Below are 18,139 nucleotides of genomic sequence, written 5' to 3'. Positions count from 1 at the left end.
AATAAAGATGTTTAATGCAAACCGTTATTGTTCATGCTCCTTTGTGAATTTATTTTCAATTGCTTCCACTTGTGCCCCTGCCAGTACTTTATTTATTAGACAGCCAGCAGCAAGAGCTAAAACTGTATCATTTTCTTCCAGACTATAAAATAATTTACATCACATATTTAAATTACATTTGCTTTTTTTGTTTTGCTTTTTTGAAACACAAACATTCCAGCATCACACTTTAGGAATTAGAATAACAATAGAAAGCATAACCTTTTGCATAGTATTAAATGAACAGAGACATTAAGTTCTTTATTTACAATTATTGTCTAAGTTAAAAAAAAATCATAAAAACTGATGAATGAAGAGATTGAATCAACTCCTAATGGGATGGAACACCAATGGTGCCAGGATTGTTTCACTCACAGTTGTTATGTTGCTAATGTTGGAATGTAGAGAGCAAGCATTGTAGCACGTATTGCAAGGAATTCAGTAGATTGGTCAGTTTTATAGATTCTACTTTGTAATTCTTAAAATAGAGCCTAGGATGATGGATAAGCATGGACGGATGTACTTCAGTGGTCTTTGAAGCGCTAGCTATAGTACAGTAGTGAAGCAAGTAAAATTGGCCAAGACATTTTTTCAGGGGTGTGTTACCACATTAGACATATATGTGTAAACATGTGTATACTCATTGTGGTACCACTGCAAAGGTTCTGAATAGCCCCCAGTCTGTGGTACATCCCGTCAAACTGTGGGAATACGACATGATTTATGCTATGATGTTTACAAGGGAGCAGTTCTTAGCTAGGCTTGGATGACAAAGTGCCTTTAACGATTGTAGCTTAGTTACTTTGTCTGCTCTATCCATAGTTTACTATTCCATCATCCATTGCAACATTGCTTTGTTGTTTAGTTAACGACTGTACATTTGTAATGCAAGCCCTAGTGTTTGCTCATTGAACGCACATGTTAGTCTGTCAGATACATACGATGTGAGTGTGACCATTTGTGCGTAAAGTTATTGTATAAAGCCCATATTACTTGGTACCCTCTTCATGGAAAAATGACTCTTGAACATTAAGAATGGATTGAAAAGGAGTGTTTGGAAAGACCTGGAAGGGTAAATGCATGCGGGCATGAAAAAAGAAAAATGCATAGTGCCAGGATAACAACATATAACGTTCCAGCATTGACACCATTTCCTGGAGGCTTGGATCCAAAGTCATAGGCCCTCCTCTGCAACCAGAGCGGGAAATTTAGAGTCATCCTAAATCAGATAGGTTAAAGAAATCCAATACATGAGATACAAAGGTTAGCCTATGTTTACAAGGCAAAAAGTAGAGCTGACTAACGTTTAACCACTTTGTTGCTAGATATTACTAAATGTGTTTACGCTTTCATGCCGTATTTAAACTTTTATCACATGGTGCTGCAAGGGAGGTGTCGGCCATCTTTTGAAAGCCATGCAAGCCTTGCACAAATGTTTCCAGTGCACAGTGAAACTCGAGTCTTTGTTAGAAATCAGGGATGACGCAGTTCGGCTCTTCTGTGAGCTTGAGTCTAACTGCCTCTCACCTCAAACCAAAGAGAAAGGAAACGGAAATGATTCCTGCTTCGCCACAGTGTCCAGGACAATGGTCATTTTAACAGCCTGGAGTTGTACCTGGCTAGCATGTTCGTATTGCACCTAGCAGGCCTGTAGTCATTTAAGTCCGGAAGTATGACAAGGAGTCATGGCTCTATTTTTGAGACTTCTGCTTACAGGAAAAGTGTTCTGGCAGAGATGCAACACGTCCAAAAATTCCAAGCGAAGAGCAAAAAAGCATCGATTAAAATCATTTAAAAGAAACGTCTTCTGCCTTATAATCCAAAGTGTCTTTAATCCAAATGCACTGTAAAAGTTTATGGAAAACGATCATACTTTGAAAAGTCTTTGAAGTAAACTGTTATCAAATGGTCATTTTTTGTTTAAAACATTGACCCCCCAAAGATGTACAGTATTCGCATGGTTGGATAAAAGTGATTAACGAAAACGAGGAAGGTAAGCGTTTCAGCCGGTTGCCATCTTGAATACACATCCATGATTGTTTAAAAGTTGTTGTTTATATTTTTACTGCTTATTCCTTGTAAAAAAAGGACTGTAAATTAATAAAAATGTCATCAATTATTATTCTACATTATAGTTTATATGACTACAGGAAGACAAACTTTAAAAAAAAAAAGAAGCATTTAAAGCACATTTCAATATACACCTTATAGCATTTCGTTTAGCTCTAGAAAGTGCAGAAAATGGTTAATCATATTTTTTCTTTTTTTTTTATAAAATGTGGAAATTAGCCTGACCAACTGATATTTTTTTCAACACGTCTCCGTGTCCGGTGCTTCAGACTAAAAGAAAGGGTATAACTAGTAAATGGAAAGGTGGCCATGCTCTTACACAACTTTACCCAACTGAAGTGAGCCTCATTTGCAAACAAACATTAATCGTTCTAGTGTGTGATCAATATTACACTCACGTTTGAAGATGTGCCCTGGAATTTTGTCTGAATACTGTTTTGCTGTCAACAAAACCATAATAATAAAGCCTAACACTGAAATGGCCTCTATTAGAAAGTGTTACACCAAACCACGTTCAAGCATTTTATTTTAAAAATAAAAACCTGATAATTTTAATCTGTGTGTGAAGCAAAGGAAGCCGAGCGGTTCCATTTCCCTGTGCATTATGTTACAATGCAACATCAAATATGTTATATTTTGGCTCCTTTTTGTTATTTGCTATCTGTACCTACGTTTAACCAGGAAAATATAGCAGGCAAAATCAAAACATATCTGTAAGAACATCTAGGGTACAGTGTTTCATATGATTTCTTGGATTTTAACATCTTTACACCACTGGCAGGAAATGTTTTCTGTACCCTACAACGTATAATGGATACTGTACTATCTACAGGCTTGTAAACAAATTACATTCTTATTTGAGGACATAAATAAGTTAAAATAGTTACAGCAGTTTAAGCAGAAACCAGGCAACATGCCAACAAATAAATTCGTTATTTGTTTTCGCTCTGTATAGATGTCTAGATATAAAATTCTATATATATTTATATATTTTTTTCTGTATATAGATATATATACACACATATAAATACATATATATTTGTATACAGATACAAATATATATATATACAAATACAAATATAAACATATACATGTATATATCTATACATTTTTCATAAATTCATATTAGTACTGCACCTTCCATGTGGCGCAAATTTATTATGCATGTTGAACTGTGCAACTTCAGAGACCTTATTGAACTTCTCCTCTGCTGAGTCCATGTCATTTAAGCAGTTCAAAATCCCATAGATCAGTGATTTGGATAAATACTGTAGTCCTCTGCACCTACAAGTCCTCCCACCTATAACAAGGACAGCGATAGGAGACAGAGAGAAGAGACAGAGAGGCAGGAAAAAAGCAAGTGATGGAGAAGTATAGAGTGGAGCTGGAGATGTTTTAATTCATGCAGGATGATTTTTTTTCTTGTGATTTACATTTCACGGAGGACGCAACACCAAGCCTGTAAATCAGCCTCGTCATCCGTCTATGACCACCGGGATGAGTCGATCCTTGCACTTGCCTTCAAGTGAAGAAGAGTTCAAACAGCTTCTTAGCCAGCAATATGCTCTGCTTTGTGTGGTCACCTATCGATTCGTTGGCCTTCCATGTTGAGCTATGCATCTGAGGCTAAAGTGATGTCTCCAAGCTATGTATTGGGCTTCCTGGACTAGAAGAGGTAGCAGATTTGCTTGTGTCAGTCGTAAGATTGATCCCACTATCGATAGCATTGTTGTTCTTGTTTGGAGAGGAGGGAGGGCTAGAGTTTTGCTTAAGCGCAGCGTCTTCAACATCTGTATCATCAATGAGGGGAATGTGGGGCTGGGAGTCTTCTATCCTAAACTCAGGATGAGTCATAAAGTTGTGGATGGAGGTTCGAGATTCAGGCTTTTCTAAGCCTTCGTAGAGAGAGCTACGGAATGCATTCACAACGCGGATCTGTCAAGAGAAAATGACATTGAAGTGTTAGATGGGTAAAAGAAAGAGTGAGGCAAGGAGTAAAGGAACTAATCATATTTCAAGTTTTTTTCTCAATTAGGTTGTAAGGATGGTTGGAATCCAGTCGCAGGTTATTAGGCACATGAAACAAAAGTCTTTCTGACAGCTTTGAAATTCATAAATAACTGGAATTAGACAAGCAAGAGGCTCTGGTTAAGTAAAGCTAGCACCACCCTGGCAAGAGTCAAGCTCGATTAAGAAGACATCAGTGAACACATGCAGTTTTCAGTGTGTCAAGTTTCTTGTACGCAAGTTGTCTTTGAATGGTGTGCATTACACAACAGAACAAAGACTACATAATGAATTATAAACACAAAAAAACAATTCAATACAAAAACTGGAGAAACCACATGGACAAGACACAGTATGAGTGGTGTAATACAAAGCCAAACAGAAGGGCAAATGGCAACAAACACGTCACAAAAGTAACACAAACAAAGTTCAAATGAAGGACGCCAAAGGCACATAATGTCAAGCAATCGAAAGCAAACCATGCCACGAAAAAAAAAACATTGCCACTGCTGTCACATGTACACAGTTAACTGGAATAACATGGATGGTTTTAGAAGCCTGGTTAATTTATGGGTGTCCTTCATGCAAAGGAGAGGTAAACACTCGAGTATAGACCCATTATTTTAGCGATTCAATTTCCATTTGATAAAAACTCTTTGTGAATGAACACCGCTGCAGACAGCATAAACGTAGGCTGAAATTAACAGCATGTCCCAAATATCTTCTGGTAATGTACTGTGCAGTTTAACATACGTTCATTAAACTTTGAGTGTTGCAGCAAAGAAACGTGCACCAAAATATAGTTTACAATGATAGAGAACATAAAAGATTGATGTGGGATTTGAGCACACTATCAGGCAAAGCCAATCTTTTCTAGTAAATTGACTGCCATAAATGAAAAAGTACTCTGGATGAATGAGCAAAACATTTGACTTATGGTCAAATCAGTTGACGTCTGTATTCTCTTCTACGTAGGTGGGTGGACACACTAGGACTTATAAACGAGAGGCATGTGCTGCTGGTGCATTTCTTGTTTTGATGATCCGGCAGCACAAGCTTCTCAATCATATCTATGAGGCGGTGCAAAGCCACACTGCATGGCTTTGCATCTCCTCATAGATTTGAAGTAAGACAGAGCAGTGCAAGTTGCTGCCTTGGCTTCTGTGAATCAAGGAGGCATTCCATGGGAGTTGCAGTGGGTTTTCCCATGAAACACCTATGGATTTTGATGCTGCCCCAGATTTACTTAAGCACGTAAACCTGGGGCAGCGCCACTATGGTGCAAGGGTGTCTACTTTGGCACTAGGCAGCGAATGTGCGCCAACTACGGGAAAGGACAGAAATGAACTGTATTTAATAAATATGTGCATTACTGCCCTTACACATTGGTGTAGGGCAGCGCAGCAAGAAGGCTTGTGGTGCTGTCCTATGCCAATTCCCCATAAATGAGGCCCTAAATGTATCTCTTATACACAGTATTAGCCTCTTCTGTCAAGGATGCTGTTGATGTTTTCTTGAGTTCCTCTTTTTTATCACAATAGAGGAAATCTTTTTAAATGGGTTAAAAATTAAAAAAATGCAGAGCAAAATTTCCTTTCATTGACTAAAATCTGTCATGCGTCAACTATGCTTTTCATGGTTGAGATGTAATTAATTGAGTGAAGACTGTTTCTGCATGTTCCACTATGCTAGTCTTTCCTTGCCTGTAGAATATGCTGGATTAGACAGCACAACAAGTAAAAGCTGAAAAATAAAACAATTAAACCAAAGAAAAAAGCAGGGATACTGCGGCACTCTGCAAAAAACAGAAATAAAGAATGAAAGTGTACTACAACAGGGAGGCAGGCTACAGATAAATCCTAACATCTGGGTTGTGAACAACCTCAATAGATTGTCAACAGGATGCTGTGTCCCTAAACACCAAAAAGAGTTTGCTGGAAGAGTGGTTTTGAAGAAATAAAAGGTATGCAGAGGATGGGGAACGAGAAGGTAATAAAACGTTGGTACATATGGAATTCAAAGAGGTCCACATAAAGGCACAAAGCATTTATCGATGAATATTCTGTGCTGAAGCATCCTGTAAATGTGGTAGTTGGGCATCAGCAAAATAAGAAAGGAACATACATTAATATAAAAACAATGTTCAGGTACTGAGATGTTTAGATATATCTTTTACGTCTACCTAGGTGAGGTCAATAAAGAGACTGTGCACCAGAGTAAGTTGGTATGCTTAAGTCTGAATATGAGACTCCAAATAAAGGAGTACCCTTGACCCTCTGCTATAGTCTACAGAACATAATTGGTCATGCCTCAAATGATAACATGATATCCATATAAAAGATCAAAGAATGTGCATGACATCATTGTCTCCTAATTCAGTACAAACATAGCAAGGAACCCTGTGGTGTCTCCTGGCTAATGAAATTACATGTAATCCTACATCCAGATTTCCTACACTGAACCGTGGGCACAATAGCTAGGTGACCTCACTCCAGGACATAGAAATAATAGATATTCATGTGCCTGCATCAATGTATATGAGTACTAAATTTGATGGCACTGATTGCAGGAGCATGCTGCAGGTCTACTTTGTGACCCACAAAATGGCTTTCAAACAAATGGCATTCAATCCAGGATGACCACTGACAACCCATGCTATGGAGAACACTGCTACATCAAAAAACGGCTCCTAAAGCAGTCTTCTGAAGCAGCCTCTGAGAACTAAAAGACTGTCAGTAGCTCAGGAATGCACTCATGATTCATACATGAGTAAGGACTGAACAAACACCTGTAGGTTGTTACTGTAGAGCACACAGTACAGGACACCATAGCATGTTTCCTGCAGATTCCTACAGACATATGTCTACATCTATGTCTCTAAACATCAACTCTGGGTAGCATAGCTACTTCACTTCACCTAATCAGTGCAGCCAGCCTAAGGAAATGAAAGGGCAGATGCAATGGCTAGATGGCCTATCTGATTTCCAAGAGCAGACATTTCAGTAGGTACAAGAGGGTGAGCAAGTGCGCCCTGCACACAAGGCAGATGCATTGTCCAAATCCTGATGACAGGAATGATCCAATACCCAAGAGGGCTTACCAATATTTAGTTAAAGGACAACACTGTAGTACCTAATGATGCCTTGACCATCACTATCGAGACGATGTATCTAAACATGATAGAACCAACTCATACTCCCATATCTTCCAAGCGGCTTGAAACTCAAATTTGGGAGTAATGTGGCTTCACATATTTCAACTGATGGCAATATTTTTTCTCGACTTCCAACAACTATGTAATGACCTGCATATATCTATGTGTGTGTATATGTACCATTAATACCTGCTGTGTCTGACAGGTTTCCCTCATATGGCACATAGTGGCTTGTACTTAGCTACCCGTCCCACTACATCCTTTCACTTAATTTCCCCTAATTCCTTCTTTCAGTCACACATCTCAAACTACTGGTTTGTGACAGCAGTCGTATTTGTATTGCTCTGCAACATCAGGCTTGAGTGTTCTGGCTCCGTCAACTGTTAGCCATTGAGTGCTCATCATCGATTGTATCATCATCCTTGCCTTTCTGTTCTCACATTAGTATTCAAGTTTTTTGCTATTTAGTGATTCTGCTCCCTACGTCATCACTTTGCCAAATCTGGGACTCTGTTAATGGTGATGTTAATGGTGAAACTACACAACTTTCCTAGGAAACCAATTTGTTGAACAAGGAGTGAGGTGGCAGTCTTTATGTTTGCTGTGAATGATCTCAACCAAAACTCGAAAAAATTACACCCCTGAAAGGTAATACTGTTTCTTTGGGGAAAACCTAACTTAATCTGGGTATCTGATTCATCTGTAAAGCCTTCCCTCAAAGAAATTCAAGAGGAATATGTGCAACAACACCACGGTGACAATAGAGTTCAACAGTAAAGGGTATAACATTTCTCATTCAGGTATGTCAAAAAGAGAAAACCTTCATAAGAAAAATGGTACACATTTTAAAATTCATTTGTAGTGTTCAGTGGCAGTGTAGATGACTGAAACCTCGACAACCATCAATAGTCTCCCAGAAAGGGAGCATTGTCAGGTAGAAATTGGTGGTTCATCCTGATGTTTCAGAGTTAAAAACGATTGTTTGTCTTCATTGTGTTGAGGCCAGAAACTGAAAGGGTTCCACATTGCTGGAAAAGGCATTTCCTTTTTCAACCTTGAATCTTGATCTTTGAGTTTAAAAGCTGTCATTTGGAAGAGCTAATAAAATGTAGAATCTAAATTTGTTTTGTTTTTGAAAAAGGTGTTACACCTTGTCCTGGGGCTCAACTTTTACAAAAGGTGCTTTAACTTTGTTCCTGCTAGTTTAAAAGTCGTCACACTTTCCAAAAGACTCTTGGAGCACCAGCTCATAGATTGAACGTCAGTTCAGGTTCAAATCAAAATGTGCAGTAAGCGTTGGTTGATGGAATTCTTTGGTAGCAGCATCATCTTCGTGTGTCCATTCTTGACTCCCCAGTTGTCCGGTAAATCTTTCACCAGCATAGATAGGAAAATGGTCTTCTTTGGTCTACTGTCTTTCTTACAGAAGGGCGCAACTTCATTTGTATCCAGGACCGACACTACCTGCTGCTTTGTCTCAGATAGACTTTGTTTAACTAATTTAAAGCATTATAAGTCAAATAGGTAATCAATATCTAAACCCTCCAGTGATTTTATGTGGTTGGGTATGTGTGGTATTTTGTAGTTTATCACTTTTTTGCGTGCTGTAATTAATCAATTAGAGTTAATTTTTATCCATGTCACAAACCAAAAGTAGACCTGCCGGTCTTGCAAACATGATTTTAAGCATGTGTTATCCTTTTAGATGCAACTATTATGTAACTTATATGTGACCTCAGCACAATTATAGTTGACTTACCGAAATGTGAGGTATGGCAGCTTTAAACCAGAAATATTTTTGCCTGTTGGGGCATAGCCGAAGTAGCTTGAGCCTGGTAGGCTGTCATCGACTACATTGTATTGTAATTTTATATGACTTCTTCCATTTTAAAGAATTTGTATATTTTTATCTAATCTAATCTTTTAAACAATCCTTTGTCTTGTACCTTTTATTGTTCAAATGAGCTGAAATAAAGGGTAATGATGATGATGAACATGACATTCCTCCATCCGAAGTGGTAGCCACGTTATACAAGAATCAATAGAAAAGGAGTGTGAGTAAATGTTGCTCCAACTGTAACCAAGCAACCGTAAAAGGACAGATGAACTCTTCCTAATTAATTTCATATGCCAGTGTTTTTTCTTAGCACTGAGAACTCGAGCTTGCTCCGCGGTGGAGTGAGATGTAGAAGAAACCTGACTCTTCGGGCTTTTGCGTATAATATCTAAAAACCTAGGCCTAGATGTATCATCGTTCCGATTTGCGATTTCTTAATAGCGATTTTTACCGAATCGCTATTAAGAAATCGCAAAATGGGATGTATGTTTAAAATCTCTATTTTTTTGCGATTCCTTATTATTCCTAATTTGCGAATTTGCAAGTTGCGAATTCGCAAATAAGGAATAACTTCCCATTCATTCCTATGGGCCAGGAGGCCCATAGGAATGATTGCGAAATAATTCTCAAATTGCGAATTCGCAATTTGCTAATCGCAATTTGAGAATTATTGCAAGGGTGCAAGGGTGTCTCATGGACACCCTGCGCACCCCTGAAACTTACATGTGTGTGCATATGGCACACATACATGCCCTATGGGCATGTATGTGTGTCACATGCCACCTTCAAAATTGCTTAATTGTGAATTTTGAAAGGAATTCGCAAATTAACACCAACCTCAAATTGGTGTTAATTTGCGATTTCTTAACCTGAATTCGCAAATTGAAATTGCTTCATACATGGCATTTAAGGAATCGCAAAATTGCGATTCCTTAAATGCTTAAGCAAAATAAGGAATCACATTTTTTTGCGATTCCTTATTTTGCTAATTTCTCATACATCCCAAAAGATGCAAAATGTCCGTTTGCAATTCGTTAAGGCCGAAATTCTGCGAATTTCGGCCTTAACGAATCGCAAAAGGCTTGATACATCTAGGCCCTAGTTTCTCTTAGCCTGCCAAATCTAAATTAATAGTGACATTTTGCCAGCTTCCACTGGCACCACACCTGCACAGTTATTCTTCTGCCACAAGTGACCTCATGGCATTATGCTCTCCATTCCACTAGTAAGACCTATAACTTTTGTGAGCTGTCTTACCATTTCACCTTGATCATACAAAGACCCAAAGCAACATTTAAATGTGTTTTATGAATTTCCAGCTGAATGACATTAGGTGACATTGACAATTAAGCTAATGATTGGCTTTAATTTAGTTATATCTGTTTAAATTGAATTTCAACATTTTCGTTTTTTATATACAAGAAGAAGCACAACCCAGGTGTGGTCAAGGTCCACTCAGAATATATTTCCAATAGTCATCAGTACAGACCTTAAGGTAGTTGTTTGAAGTAAGGCTAGGACACTCTAACATTTCTCGATTTACTAGACAGCATAAGTGGGGCCAACTAAGCTGAGCACTTCCCACTGTCGGTAAGAACGGGAAAGGGCCCCACACATTGTCGAAATGTAGATTGGAAAGTCACATGCTATAACACTTGCTGTCACAATCCTTCATCTATCAACCTGACAATGGCTCACGGAGGGTGTGTCTCCAGTTAGCATGGAAAGTACTCATTGGCTAAACTGAAGGAGTTGCTTGTCCAATTTCCCTTTGAAAAGTGTGGTAATAGAAATGAAGAACACACTAGAATAACTCTTGGTCCTTTTCTGTGGATACATTAACACTAAACATCTCTGACTTACTGCATCTACCACAGGCAACAGAGCTGGGAAATGTATGCCACTAATTGTGATATCTCTGAGGAAAATCGTCCATTGTACCTGTGAAAGGGTACATTTCAAAATGAGGATCAAATACTGCAAAATGTTTTGTGAAAACTAATCTTGGAACATCTCTAATGACAAGTGCCATAAAATATCTACACTGCATTCTCTGAAAACTCTGTCTCCGAAAGTCTGTGTGCGGTCACCACTGCTCAATTGTGCTACCAAAAGAAACACGTTGTTACATTGTTTGCTCCTTAAAGTCAATGTAGTGAGGCATCCTTCTCAGAATGGCAATGCCACAAAACACAGACAATGAGACAAGATCCCCTTTTCTTACAGGTTTGGACACAACAAAATAGAAAAATACAGAGTTTGGACATAGACTGCATGAAAGATCTCACGACATGCTTTAACTTCACTTCTGACTGCTTCTTTATGTAGCTGAAAGAAAGAAAGATCTTCATATTTAAGCCCACCCAGAGAGCAAAGTCTTAATACTGCACCAGATAAGAACAAGAAAAAAGGCAAACAGTAATGTTTAGGCAATATGAACATTATTTACTTTTGCTTTGTATAAGAAGAAACGATTAATATGATGGACTAGCATAGACATATACACACATGCATACAAATGTAGATAGATAGACAGACAGACAGACAGACAGACAGACAGATAGATAGATAGATAGATAGATAGATAGATAGATAGATAGATAGATAGATAGATAGATAGATAGATAGATAGAATGCAAACATATCTGGCTCTGATTCACAAAGCATAAGGTGAAATCTGTCACAATAGAGTGAACATTTTGTAGAAGATTTTTTTTATGTATCTACAGCCATTCCAATAGGCTGGATTACAGACACAGCCTCAAGGCACAGCAGGTGTGTGTGTGTGCCCGTTTTCTGTACCCCTGGTGCACTCTAGTATTAAGGGAGGGTGAGCAGATGCTTGTGCAGTCCAATTTCTAATACAGATCATGTCAGCCCACTTACAGTGCTGGTGCTTGTTTAAGGAAACATTACCTAATTTCCATGGGGCCGTGGTCCCAAACAAATGAGTCAAACGCTTTACCGTTGTGTCCATGTTGTGTTATGGAAGCAGGTAAGGAGGCAAACAGCCCTTTGGAAAGTGCATTGCCATAAAAATAGTCAGACTGCAAGTGTACCCCCTAATGGCAACCCTTTGTACGAGAGAAAGAGGATCTTATGACCACTCCAAACATCTGCCTACAGGCAGCGGCAGTCACTCACTGCACCCGGCTGCAGGAGGATCTCTGTCTCCTCTTTAGGTGCAGAAGGGTGCAGGTTGCCCAGTTAAAGAAATTGCAGCAGTTTCAATCAGCCTCTCTATCGTTCACTAATGTGCTGCCCCCATTACACAACAAAGTTTTAGGAGCACTGCATGTAGTCTATGGCAATGGTCTTCCCCTGCACCTTCAATAGAAATAGGATGGTACAGCCTCTTCCCCGCCCTGTAAAGTCACTTACTCCTGGCTTTGATGACAGGTACATTCCTTCGGTGGGGAATGACCAGCACAATGTTTTTGAATAGCTAACACATAAAATTATGTGCACACATTTATAAAAAAACGTTGTGAATGGAGCCATTTGTCATAAGAAGGTCCAGAAAAGCATCACAAAAAAACTGAAAATGTGTATAGACAGGGTAACACATTCACAAGCACACGGAGGAAAAAATGAATGATTTAATGACGTGTTTGACCATCCTTAGTTGTCACCATCGAAATAAGTTAAGCAGTTAACATGAAGGAAAAGAGGGTTGTTAAACAAGGCAATTAGTAGTGCCTGGGATTATACTCGAATGTTTACCCTGCTTCACTAAGTCAAAAATGTTATGTGTTGAATCACATTAAATTCAGGCTCAAGGTTAAAGACTCACAACCTCTTTGTATGTCACTCTCTCTTGATGAACCTTTTGTCCAGTGTCCTCTAGCCCTCTGGGGGGAAACAAACACATGTAACATTCAGACAATACTGAAAAGGGCAATGAAACAAAACAAACTTCACACCATAAAAACATAATTAACACACGTTTTAACTAGAGGTCCATGTTTTAAAGAGATGCCAACTTATGGGAGAAACTGAATATGTTCTTTGTAAATCCTATATTTCGTTTATCTCACACTTTTATTTATTTTAAAAAGTTTTGAAAGGACCTCAGATAAAATAATGAATTATATGATGTAATAAACTTAAATACATGTATGACCTATGTGAAATTGTAACTGAATGGAAGTGATAAGTGTGATGAAAAAGGTCCTGATTATGAGTCTGGATGTCAAATTGTACTTGTTCCCAATGGTGGATTTTTTCCAGCATGAACCCTGTGGAGGAAGAACTACCACTGTTACTGGTATCTGTTTAAGCAGCATTTTCCCTGCCAATGCACTATATTTTGCTAGGAATACAGCTACTTTTGGATGCAAACATGTTTTACCAAATTCTCTTTCAGATAGTGGATTTTCTGCCACCAAATGTGGCTATTGGAAATGTACTCCAAAAGTGTGGGTAGTCATATTTCCCTTCTCTGTAATGTGCTTGTTTGACATGCATGTTTGCTACCTCTGAGGTCTTTTAAAGGGCAACTGCAACAGATACGGGAACTTATTAGCCACATTTGAACAGGTAGTTGATGTCCCCACCCGACAGAGCTCATCCTGGAGTCGGAGCAGTCTACACATACACATATCTTTTAATGCAATTTTCCCTTGCTGTGATTAATGTACCTACTATTTTGCGGTATTAACGTAGTCAATATAACTAATTCAGCTGTATGGTGCTGATAATTTTTTTCAGTTTGCAGAGTTGTCACTCCTTTCCTCAGTTACTTTACTCCATTCCACATTAATATTATGCAGTTCTTAGAACACTAGGACTGGCAAGAATCTATTTTCTGTTGAGATTGAGTTTACTCGTAGTCTTCAGTCTTACAGTTAAAACCACAAAATCTCAGTTAAGATACATTAAATGAGGGATCGGATTACGTCCAATGTACCCTAAGTATTTGACCGTTGCTTCCTTTGCTTTTTAAGGTTTGAATAATATATTAGAGACATCATGTATAAGGAAAATAAAATAAGGACGCATCCTTTGAAAACACTGTACTGTCTTCAAGGCACTCCGCCTAATGGGATGAAATGAATTGCGATTAATGGATGAACACCTTGAATTGAATTGGTTCTGACAATTATAAAGACTGATCACTCCTAAAAAAAGATGGCAATTTTTTTCTCAACAAGCTAGCATAATAATACTAATAATACTAGTTCCATTGTACTATTTATACTATAGGTCAGGGGTCTCCAAACCGGTCCTGGAGGGCCGAATCCATTCCAGATTTTTGGGATATCCCCATTGAGATACATGTAGTAATTTTAAAAATCTGGCATGGATCCGGCCCTCCAGGACCGGTTTGGGGACCCCTGCTATAGGTGATAGGCCCCCTCCCCCCGGAACAAGAAAATGATGTCTTGGTTACCTTAGTAAGGGGAAGTTTTATGTTCTGAAGAAGGTAGTTCATAATAAATAAAAGCGTTGGAGCTATGGTAATTCACAAATGTCTTCAAATCCCCAAATCCTGTTGCTTTTAATTGCCTTTAACTTTAACCTAGTAGCAGATTGATTGTTTTGGTGTGCTGCATCACCATAGGGATACAAGTGAGAAAGACTGTATGAGCAATTGTTTAAAATAATAAAAAAAGAGTTGTCCTGGGGTTGGAATTTTATGAACGCTGGGAATATGAACAATATTGTATATTGTATTCATATTAAAGTTAACCTGGTGCATCAGATTATAAATGTTCTAGACGTTCTCAGGGAATGCAGTAAATGAGTTGTGGAATGGTGTGACCCAAGCTCTAAAGGCTGAAAAAATAACCACAACCTAATACATGTTTTGGTTATATTAGCTAATTAATTTGCCCTCATTTATAAAGAGCTGAAGGAAATCCAGGAAATAAAAGGCCAGGTAAAATGGGAACATGTGTATGTGTCGCCAGAATGGATCTTTGGTTACCTTGTGTGAAGATTATCATTTGAATACTGGCGCTGTAGAAGCCTCATTCAACAGGATGTCTATGAGCTACAAAACTCTAACTAGGTTGCTAATGCCAGCGGAACAGCAGGCTGAAAATGGGCCCTTTGCGGTGCATTCACTGTAATATGTAACTTCCCAACCAGACCTTGAGTTAAGCTATGGTCCACACATTTTTTCAATAAAGTTTAAGAACACTGTTCAGGAAGTGCAAGAAATAAGTAAACATGATGATTGTTTTTGTTGTGTAGTTTGACAAAGATCTATATAAAGTGTATTTCAGTGATAGTGTAGTGATAATTGTCAATGTTTCAGAAAAAACGATTGATGTCTCTGATACTAAATGCAAATCTCCTTACACTAAGGGCCAGATTTCCAATTTGGCAGATGTGTATTTTGTCACAAAATAATGTAAGTGCCATAGCATATAAAGCACTAGCAATAAGGCAAACTGAATATCTCTCAAGATTGTAACAGTGTAACCTGCCTGCTACACTGTAAATGATGCCCTAAATGTTCTCATACTGTAAAACCATGATTATTAGATGGTCACAGTATGTGAATAGGCCTATCATAGCCAATACAGTAATAATAATAATTAATAGTTAAAACATTTTGAAGTCATGAGTTTCATAATTTTAGTGTTGATGTAAAAGCAAGTAATACCTGACGATCAATATTGGAATTATTGCATTTGGGAGTTGGAGTACCTTCATTTTTATTTAATGATGACAGACTGCAATAACATTAATTGGAAAATACATTTGATTTTTAAGTAATAAATTAGAAAATTTGATTTTGTTTATAGACGATATGTAAGTTTATGGTGGAAGAAAAATTAATGATCCAATTTATGTTAATATCAATACCATGACATTTACATAGCACTTATACCCAAAAGTGACCAAGAGTTTGATTCTCAAGAGTACTCTGGCCACAATATAACAGCTGACAGGTGAATTCAATGTACTTGAACAGCCTAATGTAGAAATTTATAATCCTGGACCCTACTCAAAAAGTGAGTAATGGATATTATTTAAAGCCAGTTTAGCGGTCTCAGAATATGGGATATATGATGAAATGTTTGACACCACCCATTTAGAGAGACATTAGTTCCTCTGAAATCTGTTCACAAGCTTTAAAGCACCTCCCAAGAACAGGTTTCTTCAGTAGTTGGCACAGGAACCAAAATCTCCCAAACAATTGTTTCTCATGCCTGTTCATTTAGAACATTCCACAATTAACTGGATACTTAAATGGCAATTGATGGTCACAGGATTGGCCTGTTCCTTTATGACAGCTCTGCATCAAACAGAACACTCAGCATCTTTACTTTCTTGGCTGTAGTAACTACTGTTGCTTTCACCTAAAAGAAGACATAGTCAAGACACAACTTTTTCTATGACTTGAACTGGCTATTTTAGTTCTGTTTGGTATTTATTTTTTGCAGTAACGTTTAAAAAGATTCCAGCAGAGTATTAAGCTATGTAGGTGTTGCAATTTATAGTTGTCCACTGTCTCTTAGGTTGGACAATGTGATACAGGGATCATCCATTATTCTTGAACTTGGCACACTCATTCTGCTGTTTAGAATGGCACAATCTGAAATAAGATAGTGGCTCTATGATGATATATCTGTATTAGAATCATGTACATAGGACATCAAGTGTCCTATAAATGGATCCAAGAAACAACATGTACAAGTTAATTGTATAGCACATTTCTACAATAAATTGGTATTTAGAAATCTGGTTAGAAACCCAAATGGAAAAAGGAACATCTTTTACAGTTGTGTCTGATGATGTTAAAAATTAACAAAACACCACATCTGAGATTGTGTGTCTTATGCTTCAGTGCTATTAATTTAAAGAATGTAAAGATGCTTCCAGAGGTTATATGGGGTGGTTTACCTTTTTTGCTAAATCTATCGAGCAAAGACAACTTATGTATTAAGTGTATTTTTAACATCACATATACTTTTGATTCTGGTGTTAAAATAAAGGGTGACTCATTTTGTGAGTTTTTAAATGCTATATGGCACAATATGTCATAGAGAAATTGTGACTGACAGGCGAGGCCGATCTATGACTATTGCCTGTTCAATTTAATGTAATATATGCAGTGTCATTCACTGATTATTAATGGGTGACTGGAAAATCAAAACACAGTTTAACATATTAATCTACAACACTATTGTTTGGATTTACATGGAAACACTTTTCAGCAGTCCTTAAGGAAATTAATATACTAAAATCATATCAGTCTTGTCAAAACTACTTAGCAATCTTTATTGTATGTAATTTTATAGGTTCTATCCGATCTGTCATTAAATCCTGGGAAGCATTTATGGGCATATATATTTTACCCCACCCAGCACATCAATTTATTGGAATCACTCAAATAAAGTAGCAATGCCTTTTGCAGAGCCTTTTTCCAGATTAATACTATTTGCCAGAGTAATGACCTGTGAACAAAGACAAATGTTAAATCTTTACTGTGTGGAGTTAATATCGGGTGAGGTGCAAAATATGTGCAGCTGGATGATCATTGCAAAGCATAGCTAAAGTCAGTCAGGGTGAGTGTGAGGTGAGTTGGCATCTCTATAGGTCTGAGACATCAGAAAACACACTCACGCCCAGCCGCCGCAGCAGGTGTGCTGGTAGGAGAGGAAAGAGCATTGGATAGCGATACGTGACTAGGGCTAGAAATATTGGTTACATCCTGGTTCTGGCTTGTGATGGAGGACTGTCTCCTCAGAGCCCCCTGAAAGGAAGTGCCACTCTTGAAAGTATTGACTACCTCGATCTGTAACGGAGGAAAGAACGAGACAAGTTGCTCAGGGAATGAACATAGTTTCACAACTGACAGAATAAACAATGGATGCAAGCACAAAATGGCACTATGAGAGGGAGAAAACTGAGAATGAGTTGACAAACAATAATCAGTACAATACATGAATGCACACGTTTCATGATCAATACAGTATGCACCGATGTTTTTCATTGTTATTTTCTCAAGAGTTACTTCTTGATAACAGAGCATGTTCTTACTCAAAAATGTACCAAAGCATTACACTGTCCTTGAG

The 18,139-nt window shown here is 37.9% G+C and overlaps 1 protein-coding gene across 5 annotated transcripts in view; it reads right to left on the bottom strand.

Annotated features, from left to right (window-relative positions):
- Positions 1 to 3,533: 3,533 nt before the first annotated feature.
- ATP2B2 (ATPase plasma membrane Ca2+ transporting 2) overlaps positions 3,534 to 18,139 on the bottom strand; it is a 1,489,679-nt gene continuing 1,475,073 nt past the window's right edge. For 3 of the 5 annotated variants that reach the window (XM_086938944.1, XM_086938945.1, XM_086938946.1), the window contains one exon: positions 3,534 to 4,044. In XM_086938944.1, coding sequence (XP_086795070.1) covers positions 3,736 to 4,044 — 309 coding nt within the window. In that variant the 3' untranslated portion in view covers positions 3,534 to 3,735. Of the gene's footprint in view, positions 4,045 to 12,903; positions 12,959 to 17,687; positions 17,860 to 18,139 lie in introns of all 5 variants that reach the window. The other 2 variants (XM_086938947.1, XM_086938948.1) reach the window with 1 other exon arrangement.

This window comes from Lissotriton vulgaris, chromosome 9 (genome assembly GCF_964263255.1).
Source record: "Lissotriton vulgaris chromosome 9, aLisVul1.2, whole genome shotgun sequence".
Lineage (NCBI taxonomy): Eukaryota > Metazoa > Chordata > Amphibia > Caudata > Salamandridae > Lissotriton > Lissotriton vulgaris.
Note: the sequence above shows the minus strand (reverse complement) of the source record. Positions and strands in the feature narration are given on the sequence as shown.